At 40.8% G+C, this 19,132-nt stretch overlaps 1 protein-coding gene across 1 annotated transcript in view; it reads left to right on the top strand.

Moving 5' to 3' along the window:
• SLC4A4 (solute carrier family 4 member 4) overlaps positions 1–16,372 on the top strand; it is a 262,517-nt gene extending 246,145 nt beyond the window's left edge. The window contains exons 20-24 of the mRNA XM_050945480.1: positions 1,685–1,858; positions 3,931–4,092; positions 7,459–7,555; positions 10,268–10,347; positions 11,943–16,372. Of these exons, the coding sequence (XP_050801437.1) occupies positions 1,685–1,858; positions 3,931–4,092; positions 7,459–7,555; positions 10,268–10,311 (477 nt within the window). The 3' untranslated portion in view covers positions 10,312–10,347; positions 11,943–16,372. The remainder of the gene's footprint in view (positions 1–1,684; positions 1,859–3,930; positions 4,093–7,458; positions 7,556–10,267; positions 10,348–11,942) is intronic.
• The last annotated feature ends 2,760 nt before the right edge of the window (positions 16,373–19,132 follow it).

Genomic DNA, 19,132 nt, shown 5'->3' with positions numbered 1-19,132 from the left:
GCTGTCCAAGGACAACTTCTGAGTGACAGGAAATCCCGGCTGGGGATTCGCTCCAACCTGTCTCTTCCAGTGGGGCTAGAGGCACTTCCCCTCTTACCAGCTCCTCGGGCTGGTTTGTTTGTGACAGTCAGGTCCTCAGCTGCTGGCAATCGATGCCGCTCCTATAGAACTATATCCTTTGCACCAGCTAAGGATCTTGCACCCAGGCTCTCATTTTACACACTGTCCAACATTTCCAAACCCAGATGCCTAATGTTAGGCACCTAAATCCATATTTGGGCACCTTAATGTAACTGGCTTGACTTTGAGAAGTGCTGGGCAACCACAAATCCCATTGAAATCCATGGGAGCTACCAGCTTTTAGCACCTTTGAAAATCAAGTGACTTCTATTTAGCTGCCTTGTCATGGTATAATTCCCCACTCTGAACCTTAGCGTCCAAAAGATGGGGTACCAGCATGAATTTCTCTAAGCTCAATTACCAGTTTAGTACTTGTAGCACTGCCACCAACCAGGAATTCCAGTGCCTGGTACACTCTGGTCCCCCCAAAACCTTGCCTGGGACCCCCAAGACCCAGTCCCTCTGGATCTTAACACAAGGAAAGTAAATCCTTTCCCTCACCGTTGCCTCTCCCAGGCTTTCCCTCCCTGGGTTACCCTGGAAGATCACTGTGATTCAAACTCCTTGAATCTTTAAACAGAGAGGAAAATTCACCTTCCCTCTCCCCCTCCCAGACTCTCCCTGAGAGAGAAAGTAATCCTAACAGAGAGAGAAATTAACCTTTCTCTCCCCTTTCCCTCCTTTCTCCCCACCAATTCTTTGGTGAATCCAGACCCTGGCCACTGGGGTCTCACCAGAATAAAAAAACTATCAGGTTCTTAAACAAGAAAAGCTTTTAATTAAAGAGAGAAAAACAGTAAAAATTATCTTTGTAAATTTAAAACGGAATATGTTACAGGGTCTTTCAGCTATAGACACTGGGAATACCCTCCCAGCCTAAGTATACAAGTACAAATTAAAATCCTTTCAGCAAAATACCAATTTGAACTCCTTCCAGCCAAATACACATTTGAACTCCTTCCAGCCAAATACATATTTGCAAATAAAGAAAACAACCATAAGCCTAACTCGCTTTATCTACCTAGTACTCACTATTCTGAACTTATAAGAGCCTGTATCGGAGAGATTGGAGAGAAACCTGGTTGCACATCTGGTCCCTCTGAGCCCCCAGAGTGAACAACAACCAAAACTAACAGCACACACAAAAACTTCCCTCCCTCAAGATTTGAAAGTATCTTGTCCCCTGATTGGTCCTCTGATCAGGTGACAGCCAGGCTCACTGATCTTGTTAACCCTTTACAGGCAAAAGAGATATGAAGTACTTCTGTTCTATTAAACCCTACTATCTGTTTATGACATGCCTAAATACGGATGTAAGAACCTAACTTTAGGCACCCAGGTTTAAAAATTTTGCCCACTGTGTAGAAAATAAAGGTTAATTAAGAGGGAAAAAGCTCAGCCACGGAGGCTAAGGGTATGTGGGCGGATATTGTTTTTGCACGAAGAGCAGGTCACTATTGGTTCACATATTAAGGGCCAACAATGCTTTATCACTCCTTTTTGTGTATCAGCTACTCTGACTATTGTATCATTTAATGTTTTCTTTCTTCCCTCTCCTGCTCAGTTCATGGATCGTCTGAAGCTGCTTCTGATGCCTCTGAAACATCAGCCTGACTTCATTTATCTGCGTCACGTCCCGCTGCGCCGGGTCCACCTGTTCACTTTCCTGCAGGTGGTGTGTCTGGCCCTTCTCTGGATCCTCAAGTCAACTGTGGCTGCTATAATATTCCCAGTCATGGTAGGTGGTGTGTCCAGTTTCTCCTTCATTTCAAGCTCCCTTTACTTAAAGCACCCCACAAAACACATTACAGTGCCAAGCTGGTAGACCCCTAGCGAAGAACCTTTGTCACTCCATCCATCACACTGATACAAGATTACAAGGGGAATGCTTTCTGCGCCCTCTACTCTTTGTGTTTGTGGCTGCTTTTTCACAAATCTTTCTGAGGAAAATTGGTCCATAAAGTTAATTTTTTTTCCGGGAAACCACAATTAATTTTGACCCATTTTTGCTGCCACAGTCAGATTTCCCACACCCTCCCTCTGAGCTATGTCAACATGTAAGAAGTGCATTGTTTTTCCTTGATAGTTCACATTAAATACTGCACAGAAGTCTTCTTTCCTGCTTCTCAATAACACAAACTGACAAAAGCAAAGGAATTTGAGGACAGAGCTGTCCTCACTGTCCTTTGCTTGTGTGCTGCTGTAACTCAGTATGGGGAAATTGAGAAAGTTAATTGGCTAAGTCAGGAATGAGAAGTCGGCTTTTCTTGGAACCGTGTGTCATAAAAATTAACAGTGGTTCATTTACTCGTTCCATCTTTGGGGAAGTGTATTTTATTTTTCAATATTACATCAGAATCACTCTAAAACGTTGAGTAAATGTTGAAGGACAAATTATTCACCCAATATATCATTGTGTAAATGTATAAGGCTCTAATATAATATTTACTCATAGACAAGAACCTAGTGCACCTGGTATCACCAAGACCAGAAACCCCAACACTGCCACACTTCGGGGGAATTCAAATGCTCACTTTGCAGCAGGTTCTCTCTTTTATAATGGGTCAGAGCAAACCCCCAAAACTGAAGAGACACCTACACAAATACATGATCCTTGGAAGAGCTTAGCTGCAAAACCAAACAGCACAGCTCAGGCCCTTCTCTATTGTGTGTTTTATCTTTGGTATAACTAGAATGCTTGGAAGTGAGGATTTCATTCCAAACCTACTGTGACCAAAACAATACCTCCATTAATGCATACTTTGTAGAGTCTAGCCTCCAGCTTAAAGACAGTTCAGATTTCAGCTAGGCTCATGCCGGATGGCTCATCATGAAACCGAGGCTAAACTTACGTTATTTCAGGCTTAGTTAATAGGTGAGTCAAAGCCAACTGTAGTTGTACAATGTATGGTTTATCTAAAAAAGGGGGAGAGAGAGAAACAGAAAAAAATAAAGGGACGCGTTTACTCTTGCGTTGATGCTGTTAGAAGGAACAAAGCTGATGCAGTTAAGAAAATTCACTGTGGTTCCACTGTGGAAACATTCCTATGTAAATACCTTTAAAATCAATATATCTGGTCTGATAGCATATTAAGAGCCATATCTTTACAAAACAGGAGTAAAACATTTAGCAAAGGCATCTGAGAGAGACTGAGCTGGATTCTCTTCCTCATGTGCACAATAAGCAGGGATCTGAATGGACTCCAGTTACAGATCCCCAGTTTGTTACACCTGTGCAAACCCCCGAAAGGCAGTGGGGCTGCACAGGGGTAACTAAGAGCCTGGCTTGGCCTGCAGAACTTCAGTTGCTGGTGATGATTCACAAGAAGGCAAGAACCCAGCTAGACTTTTAGTTCCCAAGTTAAGTTTGAAGAACTGGCAGTTAGAGAAATCAATCCTGTTTACTTGTAACCCAAGCACCTTAACTGGGACACATTAACTATGGAACCACTCAATGCCATGTTTTAAAGTAATTTTTCAGGGTAGAATTGTAATTTACCTGTGACACGTTATAGTGTAACCCCATATATTGTTCCTGTTTACACTGACTTGTGGTCACCTAAGACATTGAAACCTGGAGTCCAAATCAGCTACAGGGTTTAGATGTCCAACCTGACGTGAGCTATTGCGGTAGCCCTCAGATTTCAGACGTGTTAATTGGCAGACAGGACTGAGGCATTTGTGGAGAAGAACAGCGTCCGATTGAATACACAGGCTAAAGCCAGTATCCCTGACTAAAGGTAATGTGCTCAGTGAGTAAGGGGAAGAGTAACATTTAAACACGGGAATGCTGAATTTCTGTCCCACCAGATCCTGGCGCTTGTGGCAGTCAGAAAAGCCATGGACTACCTCTTCTCCCAGCACGACCTCAGTTTCCTTGACGACGTCATTCCAGAAAAGGACAAGAAGAAGAAAGAGGATGAGAAGAAGAAGAAAAAGAAGAAGGGAAGTCTGGATAGTGACAATGACGATGTAAGGAGCTTTCTGCCATCGTAAAGTAATAACCTCTAGGTAGCTAATACTGGGTGGCCCTAGGTGCACTCCCTCCTCCCTGCCTAGTTTCACTCAGGCTCAGCGTGATCTTTACCCGCTGCAGGCACCTGGCCCTGAGCTTGTCATCTTTCAGATGTCCCTAACCTCTGCTGGTGGCACTTTCATTTCCGAGAACCAAGAGTCCCATTTTCACAAGCATACTCTGCTCTGTGTCTATTGAAATGTTATGTGTTCTGAATGCTCTCTCTCTCCCCCTTGTCTGTTTACGCCCTGACTCTCTTTCACTTTTGTTTTTTGTTTTGCTCTTTAGGATGTAAGTCCTCTGGGCAATCAACTCCACTACCAGCGAAAATAATACACGTGTTTGGAGTATTCCACGGCTCTTTAATTCATTCATTCATTTAATTTTTAAAAGCGCACAAAGATGTGACTTGCTTAGTCACATTCTGCAAGATCTTTTGTTTGTGGCTGGTAATCCTGGCTTGAAAATTGAGAGAGGATAAGTGGCTGTCTAGAGTGTGATTTACTCGGAACTCTAATCTCTGATTGTCTTGTGCATTAAAATAATGAAGTATAGCTGCTAATTTTGCTCTTAAGCACTGTGACCTGATCCGTGTGCCTTAGAATACTTCAGTTGCATTTTTTTTGTTCCATTTGCACTTAAACAAAAATATTGCCCTTGTGCCTTTAAAGCGTTTCCCTACCAAGGCTTCATTTGAGGTCACGTGTCTATTAAATCACTTTCTCTCTCGGGGAGTTGGCTCTTTTTACCCCCAGCTGAATGACAATGGGGAAGGACAACGGGGCTTTAACTACTAAAGTCCAATGATGCAGAGAGTTTGGGCTGCAGTTAATGGGGTTACTTCTTCCTCTGCTCCGTGAAAAACCTGATTCATGTGGCTGGGAGAGGAAGGATGCTTCCCTGAAGAGGAATGCTGCCACTCCTCCTAAGAGAAGGAAGAGGTGAAAAAATGGCACAAATTGCACATTCAATCTAGAAATTCCATGCAGGCACTTGTACAGTGCACCTCATTATCCCACCAGTCAGCCCATAGGACAGAAGTTTCAAAACTGCTTCTAGGCTCCATAATCAGCTGATCCATTGGACCAGCCCATGTCAGACAGCTGCTTATAATGTTCCCAGAAGGTCATACATTGCCCCCAGGCCCAACAACATTCCATGTACATCACTGGAGCTCAGACACATTGTGCCTGATTTAAAGGAAATTTCTGGATTGATTTCTAACACTTTCAGTGATTATAGCAATGTGCCTGAGTGCAGGGTGGTTGTGACGTTGTGTATCTACTCAGGCTATCTAGTTACTGACATTACAGTATTTGGTTGTATGAGAGGCTGGCTTACAGAACATTCCTTTTAGTTAGCATCTCTTAGGACATTTTTTCAGCACTCATTGCAACAGGATTCCTGCAGATAGTATGTGGTGGTATATTTTTTTTCTTTTACTCTATAAACCTGCCCTCGGGAGATGGCACAAAGCAAGTTGTGTATAATGTGTCAGTGAACAGGTGTCCAAAGATGACATTTTAGGGCATATATAATATATATGGCCTTCGAGAGAATGAACGAGGCAAGACCTGTTGAGTTCTAAGTAAGGATTTTTAGCAATTAGGTGCAGAGTTGGGAACAGCTCAGAAGCACATGCAGGTATCCTATCCCTGGTTCCCCAGCCTACACCTTCAAAAGTGTCTAGTGATTTTTGGGTGCCCATCATGAGACACTTTCAAGGAGTGTCAAAAGCAGAGCATGTTCTGAACGTCAGACCTCGTGAAAGGGTTTCAAGTTGGGCTCCCAAAAATTACTAGTAACACTTAAAATAAATAAATGTTTTGGGGTTTTTTTTGGACTACTGTGTTTCTATCAGGGTTCACATTTGGTAACCTTGCTAGAGCTGCTAAATACTGAAGATGCAAAACCTTTAATGCTTTTCTTTTTTTGCATATTGGGATTTGAGATCTCTTTTCTTGCAGATGGTAATATGTAAAGAAGAACCTCTAGAGTCAGCATTGTCATCACATTTACTATATTCCTTTACCTGGAAACTTTGATTTGTTGGAGGGGGCTACTGGGTAATTTGGGATGGCTTCACTGCCTCTCTGGATGTTTGCTGTTAAACCATCCCTGTCAGAACTGACTGTCATCCCTGAAGCTCACAAAAATATTTCTGAAGAGTAAATGTTTTGCCTTTGAAATGCACCAGATTCCCACTGGAAACATTTGTAAAATACCCAACAATCAGTGCTGATACCACAAGACCTCTGTACAAGGTCTTCCTATTCAACCTTTCAAATGGCATAGTGTGCCAGGTCCGTCAGTGCAGTACCTATATCTTTTCAGGAACAATGTCTAAACATTTCTAGCAAAGTGCAACTCAGTATTAATTGCTTTCCCAAGTGCTGGCGTGCCCTTCTTCGGTTATGAGGAAGGGTTTTTTATTTAAATGGGTAATCAAGGCTTTTAGCTTTTAAGCATTTTCTTTAAATTCCACTGAAGTCAGTGAGACGTAAGCATGTGCATACGTGTTTCCCTGAGTGGCAATCCAAATGAATAGAGTCTAGCCCTTCCTGTCAGTACGCTACTCCTGGAACATGGTGTTTCAGGGAGAAAACATGTGAGACTCACTTGCTAAAGTACTGGCAACCCCTCTCTGCACTGAAAATTCCTCAGAGTGCTGTGTAACGGTGCTAGCTGCTTAGTCCTGCTTCTGCTGGATTATAAAAGCTCATAAATGGAGTGTGGAAATAGGGAACTAAATTAAATGTAACTTGAATTTTAATTGGGACTGGTCATTTTTTTTGAATGGAGAGGGGGAATAAGAAAGCCCACCTGACGGGTTGCTATGGGGCTCTGCCCATCTCAGTTATAGCAACTTCAGAGGAAAAGAAACATCCCTGAGCCATTTCAGAAAGAAATGGCAGCAGAGGTATACTTCTGATGGGTTTTCACGTGCCTCAGTCCTTATGTGATTTCTCACTGAGAATGCAGCATGCACCTGTATTTTCCATTCAGCTTGGGGCAGTTGCCCCTCTGGCATCTTTGAGCTGGACACAGGGCAGAGTTTTATAAATTGGGGACAAGGGGCGTGGCAGAAGGTGAAAGACTCCACTGCGTCTTTAATCTGTCTTGCTTTTGTAGTAAGGGAAGGGGAAGTATGGTGTGATGTGGCCGCTGAGCGCATGGAAACAACTGAGGTGGACGAACCCTTTTTCCCTTTCTCACTCCTCTCCGCCGATGGCTGTGTGAAGGATGGATTTAATATGTGGCAGATGCTAAGAGAGAGAGAGCAGTGGCAATGTTCTAAGACCTTTTGCACGTTTCTTTCACAGTCCGACTGCCCCTACTCAGAAAAAGTCCCAAGTATTAAAATTCCAATGGACATCATGGAACAGGAACCTTTCCTAAGTGATAGCAAACCTTCCGACAGTGAGTAGAACTAACCTCTTGCATGCCTGCTTGAGTGTGTCTTGCACTGCCAAAAAGATACACACACACATATATACACACACAGAGATTGAATTAAAAAAAAAAAAAAGATCTGTCCTATCCCTTGGAAGTTTGCTCTTTTCCTTTTTTAAAACAATTTCCAGGCCTCTGGTTTTTTGGGGGAGGTTTTTTCTTTTCCTTTTTTCAAGTTTTGTGTTATCCTTGGTGCCTCCACCTTAACTGCCTCTGATCAGCTACTAACAGGTCTCTCGCTAGCACGCGCGCTCTCTCTCTCTCTCTCTCTCTCTAACCCTCTAAATCATCTAGTCCATTTCTGGCTGCTGTTGTTTGTGTGTGTGTGTCTTGGTGTGGTATCTACTTGGTTTCTCTCCCTTGCTGTTAATGTTCTGGATTGCAGCGGGTAGAATCAGCACCACTGTCCATTACTGTTTTGTTTCCTTAGGTTCCAAACAATCACAAAAATCAGCACTTAACAAATTAGGCCTGTCATTGATCTTCTTAAATCATTTAATTGACAAGGCGGTGATCATGCAGTATTAACATATTTGCCTTCTTAGGTGACTTGCATTTGTGTTACATCTGTTCCTTCTCTTTTTTTTTTTTTTATTCTAATATTCACAATTGATTATATTTTTTCCCCATTTTTAACTTTTGTTTATAGCCATTTGCATTTTCTAGTGTTATAATGTGTTTAATAAGCCTGGAATTTCAGATTAATTGCCGTGAGTTCTCAGGGAGGTTGTCAGCTTTTTAAAATGACAAGCAGTAGATGAAAATGCTGTTTGGGAATAATGGAATTGGAGGGGAAACACAAATTATTGTATTAAAATAATTATTGAGGTGCTCGCAATGAGCATTTAAGGGTCAAATAGTGAATTATCGTTGGCTTTATTTATGTTCTCTGTTGATGAAAGCTAATGGCTGCGTTGTACTGCAATTTGAAATTTCATAGATATCCAATTTCCTTTTTGTTTAAAGGAATCCCGTCAATGTTTAGACCCAGGGGTATAATTTTAAAAAGTGCGCAAGTGACTTAGGCTTTGTCTACACTACAATCTTAAATTGACCCACTGATTGTAACCAATGGGATGTAGGTGGTTTTCAAAATTGTACCTATAATAGTGTGTGCGCGTTTAAAAAGACAGAGAAACCTGATATGTATAGAAATTGATAGCAATCCAAATACAACAGCATTATTGTGATTGTGAGAACCAAAAAGTGATGCAGACAGTTCAGACACACGTCTGACGAAGTGGATAGTCACCCACGAAAGCTCATGCTCCAATACGTCTGTTAGTCTATAAGGTGCCACAGGACTCTGTCGCTTTTTAGACAATTCTTGTTTACTGTCCAAATGGCCTGAAATGCTAAAAATTAGGGTTTCACAACTTACTCCATCTGAATAATTTCAAGTGGTGTTAATGTGATAGGCAAAAGAATGTTTCAGATATGATTTTTATTTTGACATTGCCTCAGTACTGTAGATGTAAAATCTGATTCAGCCTCCCTGCTGATCAGATATTCCAGAAAAAGAAATCACCTAAGATGGTGAACTGCCCAGAATTACAGGAGGGTGGCTTATCATGGCGCTCAGCCTAATGATCTCTTTGCAATGTCTGTGCACATAAAAATAATGTAATCTCTCACTAGCATAATGCTGTATGACTTTAGTTCAGGGTCTGTGGAGATTTTCATAACAAATCAAATTATCCAGAGCACTTCCCACTCTGAGTGGTGAATTGCTAAAACTTAGAGTGACTGTATTTTTACATTTTGAAAAAAAAATTGACTCTCTTTTATTTAGTGGCAAGGCAAAAGTTATAATGGAGGGTTTCCTTGCTCTTGAGAGAGTAGCTGGAATCTGTCTACACTGTGGTATCATCCTGCGGAAGGCGTTGTTCGAAAGCATAATACAAATAATACTTAGAACTTCAGCAACATGTTGACAGCAGTTTACAAATATTTAATTCATCCAGTAGGATGGAAAGATTAGATGTTTATCAGTACATGTTGGTAAACATCAGTTTTCACCATACACACACACAAACCAACAAAAAAATATTTCCACTGATTGAAATTTGCAGCTAGATGATGTAAGAAAAATACTGCTTGAGAACTTAGTTTGATTTAAGGATATTTATTCTGTATATTTTGACAGGTGGTGGTGACAACTTCTGTCTTAACAGTTATAAAGCTTAATTTTTTTCATCTTTGTGTTTGCTGTCATTAAATTATTCTGACCCTCCCATAATTTTCCACATTTAAATCAATAAAAGTTGGAAAAAAATTAAATTGAATTCTACAGCCCTAATTACACCACCCTCCAGTTAAGTATGGAGTGAGTTTTCATGCTATATTTGGTTGGCAGGAACCTTAGAGGTGAAGTTTCAAACAGTGCTGGGCCAACGAAATATGCATGTAGTGGTGGGTGCATGGGTATCTACCTTTTTGCATGCACAGAGGCAAGGTTGCAGTTTAAGTAGCAACATTTGAAAATTAGCATTTTGTGTCACACTGATGGCAGAGTTTTTTTCCCTTTTGACTGTGTCAGCTTGATTCTGTTGATGTCTTCCACGCTTTTTCGGAATCTGTGAAATTTCATGGTTAAATATTTGGGGACTTGCTAGAGGGGAACTTTATATTTTGAATGGCTGAATGCTGTGACAAACGACTTTGTTTTTTCTTAAACAGGAGAAAAATCACCAACATTCCTCGAACGCCATACATCATGCTGATAAAATTCCTTTCCTTCAGTCACACACTATGCCAAGGTAGGAGCTTCCGCAGCACGGTCTCATGAGGTGTATTGTATGTTCAATAAATACAATGAAAGTGTGGCTCTCATGAGGTATATGATAGGTCCAGGCTGAAAGGGAGGCTTGCTTTGCAGTGGGGGAAAAACAAATAAAATCTGTATGGGGTTCAATCTAGTTCCCATTGATGTTAATGGGAATTTTTCCATTGACTTAATTGTGTCAGGACACACATAATAAAAGCTGAGTTGTTATAGCTTAGCAGAGGGACCTTGAGGAACTTATTACCCTGAAAGAATTGCTGCCACAAAAGCAAAGTCGTCTCATTGATAGATAGGATTTTCTTTAAATTTTAGAGTTGTGTATCAAGACAGACTGTGTGTGTGTACCTGTAAGTAATTATGCTGAGCCAGAGTATAAGAAAGTTGAGAGACTTGCTGCTGTTTAACTGCATCTATCTGCATGGGTGTGCATGTCTACTAGGAGCAGACATTCAGGAGATGGTGATGCCCCTCCTTCGTATGTTTGAGAGCATTCTCCAGAACAGGAGGAGGGTGGTGGCTCTGAGTCCCAAGCAGTACTGCCTAACATTCCTCCCTCCCAAACACCTACACTAGCAATGGAGCAATCTGCTGAAGTGAGGTTTCTCCAGGATTGGTTTTCAGGGGGTGAGGTGGTCACAGGCCCTTGACACAGGTGCTATGAGTGCAGAACCCAGATTTTGGCCCCTCGCATAGCAGAAGATTGTGGGATAGCCTTTTAAGTAATAGTCTGTAACATGAGTTTCATATGCCCCAATTCAGCCAGGTACTTACTCCTTAAACTACAGCATGTGTGTAAGTGCTTATGTACCTGGCCAAACTAGGGCCACAGACAGGTTGCCACGATGGAAAAAAAAAATCACGTCCCCACTGGAGTGGAACTGTGATAAAAACCCTTTTACCAATCACCCTGTTTAAACATCGCTGCTGTAGCATGGTTCTGAGCCTAGCACTGATGTGGCCTTGCAGTGCTACTGGTGGGAGAGTCTGACTATTGAATTTACTACTCAAACAGCCAGAGAGATTTTGTCCAAGAATTCCCGAAGATTAGCAAATGATCTCTTTGTGTTAAAACAAAAAGCAGCAGCCTTTTATTTTGAGTGCATGACATGATGGATCTCAGGAGTAATGAAATAAAATATACATATCTGTAATTATTCAGTGCAGGAGAATTGTTAGCTTCTTGCAGGATCAAGCCCCGAAGTTGGATTTATAAAGGCATGTAGGATTGTGTTAGGAATAGATACCACAGACCGCAGCCACCACTGAATATTTGGGCTGTTTAATATACAAATTCCTGAATACTCTATATATGAATCCCATTTCTAGACATATCATCTCTTAGACTAACAAGCATTATTTGGCCAGTAAGAAGTAAAATGTTAAGATTCCCTCACATTAAAACAGTAAATGTGCTTTATTTTCATGTGACTTGTCAATAGTTGCATGCACTAGTAAGTCAGAAGTGGTATTTTGTAATGGAGTTGGGGAGAAATCACTTGACCCTTTCAAAATGCACTAGAAACATAAATTCAGTCCAGATGTTTTATCTTGTTTTCTTTTTGCATTCAGCCCTCCACGAACTCCAGTGAAAGTTGTGCCTCAAATTAGAATAGAACTTGAGCCTGAAGACAATGGTTATTTCTGGAGGAGCAGGGGAACAGAAACTACTTTGTAACTTTTTTGTTTGTTAAACTTATACTGAACATTTTTTTTTGTCACCAGCCAAATATTAAAATGCTCTCTGCTTCCCTGCCACATAGGTAAATCTGACACATACTGTACCTTCCCTCTACCTTTCTCACCCAGTTTTTCCACTCACCAACATTCGTTTTTGCCTTCTGTCACTCAGACACACACGCATCTCTCATATTTTTTAAGCAGAGGGCAGGAGTATTAAGGATATATTATAAATACCTTTGTGAAATGTCAGAGGAACTGACATTACCTTAGTTGTGAATCAGTGTTTGTTTTTCTTTTTTCTGTCTGGCAGAACAAAACTGACCTCCAGGCTAATTCAATGTCTTTACTACACTACTGGAAAGTGCTGCTACACTAACTTGCTCTTAAAGTCTATACTTGTAGTGTCAAGAGAAGGAAAACTTAAAGGTACTTCACTCCCAGCACAGACAAACTATTGCCAGCGTTGTAGCTTGTGTTCTGAAATGTCCCTTTCCTATGCAACTTTTTTTTTTAAACACTTTAATGGACTTTTCAGTGTACCTGACAGATGAGTGTTGTTTTCCTAGATTATTTTGTTTAAATTATGGGGCCTAACCTGCAACTTTTTTGTCAATTTTTTAAACTTTTTTTTAATTACTGTAAAGAAAAATGAATTTTTCCTGCAGCAGGAAACATAGTTTGGAGTAGTTCTACCTCTTATTGCTAGATGCCAGGCTTTCTGTAAAAATGTATTGTACGATACATAATGTGATTTTTACAAAAATTACACAATCTCCAAGTCATGGCATAGGGCTTGATCAGTTTTTTAATAATACCTTCCATTTGAAGCCTCTGTTTGTTAATTTGTTTTTAAAGACTCTAGCTGTATGTGAAGGTGACAGGATGTAAGTTAACTCTTGTGTGGTTTAGGAATAGACTTACATTTAATGGCAATAACTGATGTACTGACTGGTAGTGTCAGTGGACAGATGCTGATTGTATTAATTTTGTTGCTTTCCAGTGCAGTACGGTTAGAATTATTTCATGTACAGGCGTGTGTGGCTGTACTCATTAGCGTGTAATACAGCGTGGACGCCATGATCATATAGTTAAGGGGAAGATAGTTTTTAATCTTACTTATCCGGATCTATACATCTATAACATTTCCTACTTAGGAAAGGCACCAGTCAGTCACGAAGGTCTACACTCTGAATGCAGATAAATGAACTGTACTCCCCCCAGATCCAGTCACCATTGTGTATAGAACTTTCCTTACAGCTTAGAATCCACCCTGGCAAAGACACCATTTCGCATGCATCTTTTTAAATCGATAAAATAGCCACATTACTTTGCTTCTAAACAAAGCAGACAAATGTCACTTTGATTGAGATCTTTTTATCCTCGCTTGTCTATACTTTAAAAAAATAACCATACCAAACCATTTTGGAAATTGGGCATTACACTGAAATTTATCCATGTGACTGTCTGACAAGGTTCCTTTGTATACATAGCATGCTCTGGATGTGCATTAAATGTAGCACACCATCAAGGCATTGTTTATCCTCCCTGGGAGACTCTTAGGTGCTACTCAGCTAGGGGTCTGTTCCAATTCCCTCTGACTCAATTTCCACTCCATTGTTCCTTCAAGGGGCCCCCATGTTCCTGTGCATGTCTTTCCAGCCCCTTCGCCCACCCTACCAACAAGGATTTTGGAAGAGCCCAGTTGCTCAGGCCTTCCTAGGTGGTTTTTACCTCCAAATCCCTCTTCTCTTGGGGAACAGTCAGGAAATGCTGACCCTGTCAACAGCATCTTACCACCTGTTTCGCCACAGCATTTGGAGAGGAGACTTGGCATGAGAGAGCACTGTTTCGGGCAGAGACTTTTATAGGGTCAAGAAACCTGGGGATTGGCACTCCACTTTTATTTGCCCCTCTGCCAGATCTACTGTGTCTGTGAATAAAAGTGAAGAGAACAATCTGGCCCCTAGCCATTGATAGTAGCCGGACCTTGGAGGGGTGTCAGAAGTTTGGTAGCATGCAGCTGCCCAATCCTGCTCCTGTTGAAATGAATGGGAATCTTGCCACAGGCTGGGTTTACTCCTAGTGTCTTTAAGGGGCTGGCCTAATATTTAACACCATGTGCATTTAAAAAAACAAACAAACCTGTACACCCCCACAAGCTACTTTCAAACACTTTGTACTAGATGCCTCAGGGGAAATAAAACTGCTGTAAGAAGACTAATGGCCTGCAAAGCTGTAGTGAAAAGAACACAGCCCCTCTTAAGCTAAAAACATAAATATCAGATAGTACTGAGACCTGATATGCCATATTTTAGACTCCCATCACTAACAGGCACAGAATAGTGTAGAGGTTTTTTTTTCTTTGTCCAAATGTGCTACAGAAGTCTCTGGAAATGTTATTTTTAAATAAAATGCTGTATTAAAAGACAGCAGAAATATGGACCATAATAATTGCAGCCTGACCTTATTAGGGCTGTTGGGCAGGTATAACTGGCATTGCCCTGTTGACGCTACACCAGTTTGCACCTATCCAGAAACCAACCCATTATTCTCCCACTGTTGGTGGTGGTGTTTGAGAGCTACACCTATAACACAGCAGTGTAGCATGTTTAGCAACAACATTACACATTAGAAGTTGGGGGAGGGGTGATAAATATATTTAAAAAAAAAAGTCAAATTCAGCATCCCACCTTACATCAGCATTTAAAAAACAAATATACGCCCTCCTCATCCAAAGCAGGAGATCTAAGGTCCAGCCCATGGTCAGTCCAAAAAGTTGGTTCTGCTTTAGAGGGACAAATGAGCTGTCACTTGGAAAGTTCTGAAAATTGGTCACAGTGACAAAGGGGGGGAAATGCAGCCTTTCTTCCTTGGCAGATCGGCATACCATAAACAGTCCAACCCTGATTTCCTCAATGACATCTGAAAGCTTAAGGAAGGGAGTGTATATTGCCTTCTGCTCACAGATCTGGCGAACTGGAGGATGGATAGTTAGGGTTGTGCTGTGTATCTGGATGTGCTATGTTAATTAAAACACTTTTCATTCCTCTATAAAAATCACAACCCACTATAATGTGAAACAACAGAGCCAAGTACCATGTACAAAGTATGCATGTGTAGGATTTTGTTCTCTGCTGCTCAGACCCTCTGATTTTGGTTTAGAGAAACCCACATGTGCTTGCTGAGGAAAGACTGAAATAAATTAGTGTTGGACAACAGCAGATTTTTTTTTTAGAAAAGCACTGAAGGAAGAGAGAATAAAAACTGCTCACAATGCACCCACCCACACACACACAACAGAGCAAATCTTTACATTTGCTATTACCTGGTGATCAATCTCCAGAAAATGAGGTCTTCCACTTTTGAACCATGTTAAATGTACTTGAAGTGTATTGACTGCTGATCTCTGTCGTCTTCTTTGCTTTAACAGATTGAGCTCTTGTACAGAGGGTGACACTCTTTAGGGATGGGACAAAAAAATAATAATCAAAGATTGATATTTTTCTCATCTATACACACTTAATTCCTTTGTGGCAGAAGTTTGGGATTTTTCACGACAGAGCACTAAACTGAAAGGTTTTTGTTTGTTTGAAAACAAAGGACATGCTGGCTCCAAAAGGTGAAATGCAGCAAAATGGCCCTTTGATAGCATCATCCTATTGAGGGTCTCATGAAATAGAATTTCATTGCGATCTTTCAGCCTTAGGAAAATAAATAGCAATTATGTCAAAAAACTGTGGCAGTGTTTGGGGGTGGGGGGGGGGGGAGTTTGGCTCACCAAATTTCTGTTTTGAGAGTGTTTTAGGGGCTGAAATCAATGAGCACCCTTAATGAGATGAGCTTCTGCTACTCAGGGCTAATATTATCCAGTGAAACTTTACAGCTAACTTTGTCCCAGACCTACAATGTGAAAATAGTGATTGTCTCCCTCTGGCTCATGTTTGTAGCCATTCCTATGGCTGATACATGTATGTATATTCATTACATTTTTGGAATCAACACGCACTTTCAGATACTTCTGTTATTTTTAATCCTCTTAAGTCTGTATTTGCTTTGGAGGAGAGAAAAAAAACTTATTTTAAATGAAGTAGATCAAGATGGTGGAACAAAAAGGAAAAAAGCAGAAAACATTTCAATATATTAATGATTTTTTCCAGTAATATAAAACATGAAATTCCTTATAACATTATAGTATTTTACAGTTTTATGAAGCTTTCTATTGTGACTTTTATGGAATCAAGAGATGAACAAGATGAGATATTTTAGCATTTATATTTTTCAAAATTAAATGTGTACTGAAAATAAAGTAACTTTATGCATTTATTGGTGAGTTGGTTTCTGTTGTGACTCTCAATTACTGTATTAAAGAAAGATCATTAGTATGCACAGGGCAATGTGTTTATCTTTCTGGGCAAAATATCTGACAGATCCTTTAGCAGTTATCCCATTTTTAGGCTCATGGAGATAAATAGGAAACAGTTATTGTGAAACTTAGGGCAAGATCCTCAGTTGGTGTAAATCAGCACTGATATCAGAGGAGGATATGGCCCTTAGGGTTTAAAAAATGTGCTTTAATATGATGGAATTATCGTCCCTTTAGGACACTTTAAAACAAGAATCTTTCAGTATAGACTCCATATAAAAGATTCTATACTGCAACAAACCACAGAGTCTCTGCAGAACAAGGTTCAGCATAGGAAAGCACAGTGTGAGCTTCTGCGCAATACTCTGCCCCTATGTCTGGAGAGGAGCAAGATTTTCATTCTAGGAGCAAGATTTTCATTCGCTCACTTCAAATTATTAAGAGAGCCATGTGCGAGACACAAAAACTACCTAGAACATCAGCTGCCCTCATACAGTCCACCAAATAGCCTCAGTTACTATTGACATAACAGTGAGTTTTTAAAGTCTCTCAGCAGTAGAGTTGGTCAGGAATTTTTCAATTAATTGTGTTTCATCCAAAAATACCAACCAAAAACAAGTCCCTGATTAGTCAAAGTTCTTTGTGAAAACGTTAGGGTTCAACAAATTTCAGCTTGAAAAGCTACAAAACTGTGGAAACGTTTAGATAGTTTCATTTTGAAATTTAAGCTAATTCCACTGAAAAAATCATTGTAAAGTCATGATCAACTGGAACATTTTGAAATTATCAAAATGACTTCAGCTTGAATACTTTTGAGAGTGACTCCTCCCTCCTCCCCCTTTAAATAAGGAAATATTCATGGTACAGGAAAACCATTTCTGCCTATCAGTGATCATAGATTAATGAGAATCACTTTTATCATAGCAGTCCCTGCCCGCCATTGCATTAGTTAGGTTTGAGTAAACCAGACTATCCACAAGTTATACAAGTAAAATAATGTGTTTTCCTTTTGTAGGAAACCAGATATCAGAGTTCCATCATGACCCCATGTTTGTTTAACAAAATTCGTTCTGGGTAGTGTAAAAAAGTGTATTGACAATTCTAATTTTTTTTTTTTGGGGGGGAGGTCATTTGGGTCCATTTCTCTCCTCACAGTGATGCAAATCCATAGCGAGTGCAGTGAAATACAGGTGTACACTGATCTTACACTGGCGTAAGTATAATCAGAAATCAGGCCCTGTTTCTGTATTCCATTACACTACTCGCGTAAGTGCACTCAAGTGAAACAAAGTAGAGCATCAAACCCATCGTCTTCAGTTTTAGACAGAGGGATTCCCCACTCCCCAAGGAAATACAACCCTACGTTTGTGAGGAGAGAGGGAAAAAACCAATGGTTTGCTCACACTTCCATTTAAGTTAGGTACTGGATTATCTAAATGACTATAAATAAAGGACAGGATCATTGAGTTTGGCTGGGGGCTCTAGATGCTCCTGTAAGAGAGTCAGGGATGGTTCCTGCCCCGAGGAGCTTGCACTGTAATGTTCAGAACCATTCAGAGAGGTCTCAAAGGACAAATGGAAAAAGCCGATACATGCCCGGTAGAAATAAAGGACAGAGAAAGCCCATCCTGCCCTCTGGAGCCTTGCCTTCCTGACAGGCTGAGAACAGAAGGGGTGACTTTAAACCCAATCTCCATTGGATTGTGCTGTCAATAATTAAGAAAAACCTTCACTTTATTTCAGTTTTCCCCCAAGCCGCACTTCTGCAGTACGGCATTGCGGTGGTTGTAGTTGTGCTTTGCCAGTGCCCAAGGCTGAATTGTTTAGCAGGTGCACAAAGAATGCTGTAATCACTTTCTTAGGATGGTGGTTTTCAACCTTTTATCACTTGCAGATCCCTAAAAATTTTCAAATGGAGTTGTGGACCCTTTTGGAATCTTAGACATAGTCTGCGGCCTCTCACAGGTCTGTAGCCCACAGGTTGAAAACCACCATCTTAGGAGGTTGCTGGAGACTAATCAGATGTTCTAAAGGCAGTCTGAATTTTCCCCCAGCATGGGTTGACGTGTGGATACCATCATCTTAAATCACACTAAGCTGTGTTTACTTCATACCTGCTTTAAAAAAATACTGTAGCTACTAAGTGACCATGTGGGATATAAAGCTCCTTCGGAATAATAGAATTCTTGCTACAGCTCGGGTAAATATATTGAGCCAGATGCACCAGTGCAGTGCCATGAAAATCAAGTGTGGTGCTCACTGACACCACCTAGAGTCCTTGCCCACTATACTTACAACACCATAAACAAATGTAAGTAAGTTGTACAGGGTCAAATTCTGCAGCTCTTCATGCTGAGCGCTACTTGCTTACCCACTGATGGCTATGGAATAATGTGGGTGATTTAAGTCTGGCTCAACGTGACCAAGGATTGTGGCCCACAAGTACATCCTAGCAATGCAATTTAATTTGCTGAGCACAAACGCCTTGGTTCAATAAGCCAATAGCAGCAGGAGCTATGGCAATGAGTACGTAACACAGCAGTCTGTACACAGTTTAAGGGGCAAATTTTCAGTATCAGAGTAGTGTCTAAGTCAAGGGGAGCTGTGTTCTTAACAGCCCTCTATCCTCAAAGGCTGGCTGGACTTCTCTGAATGTTCTTAGCCATCAGTGGTCAGAACACCTGCCTGTAAAACCGTCAGCAGGCAAATACGGCCT

This window comes from Gopherus flavomarginatus, chromosome 3 (genome assembly GCF_025201925.1).
Source record: "Gopherus flavomarginatus isolate rGopFla2 chromosome 3, rGopFla2.mat.asm, whole genome shotgun sequence".
In the NCBI taxonomy this organism is placed as follows: Eukaryota; Metazoa; Chordata; order Testudines; family Testudinidae; genus Gopherus; species Gopherus flavomarginatus.
This window is presented reverse-complemented; position numbering and strand designations above follow the sequence as displayed.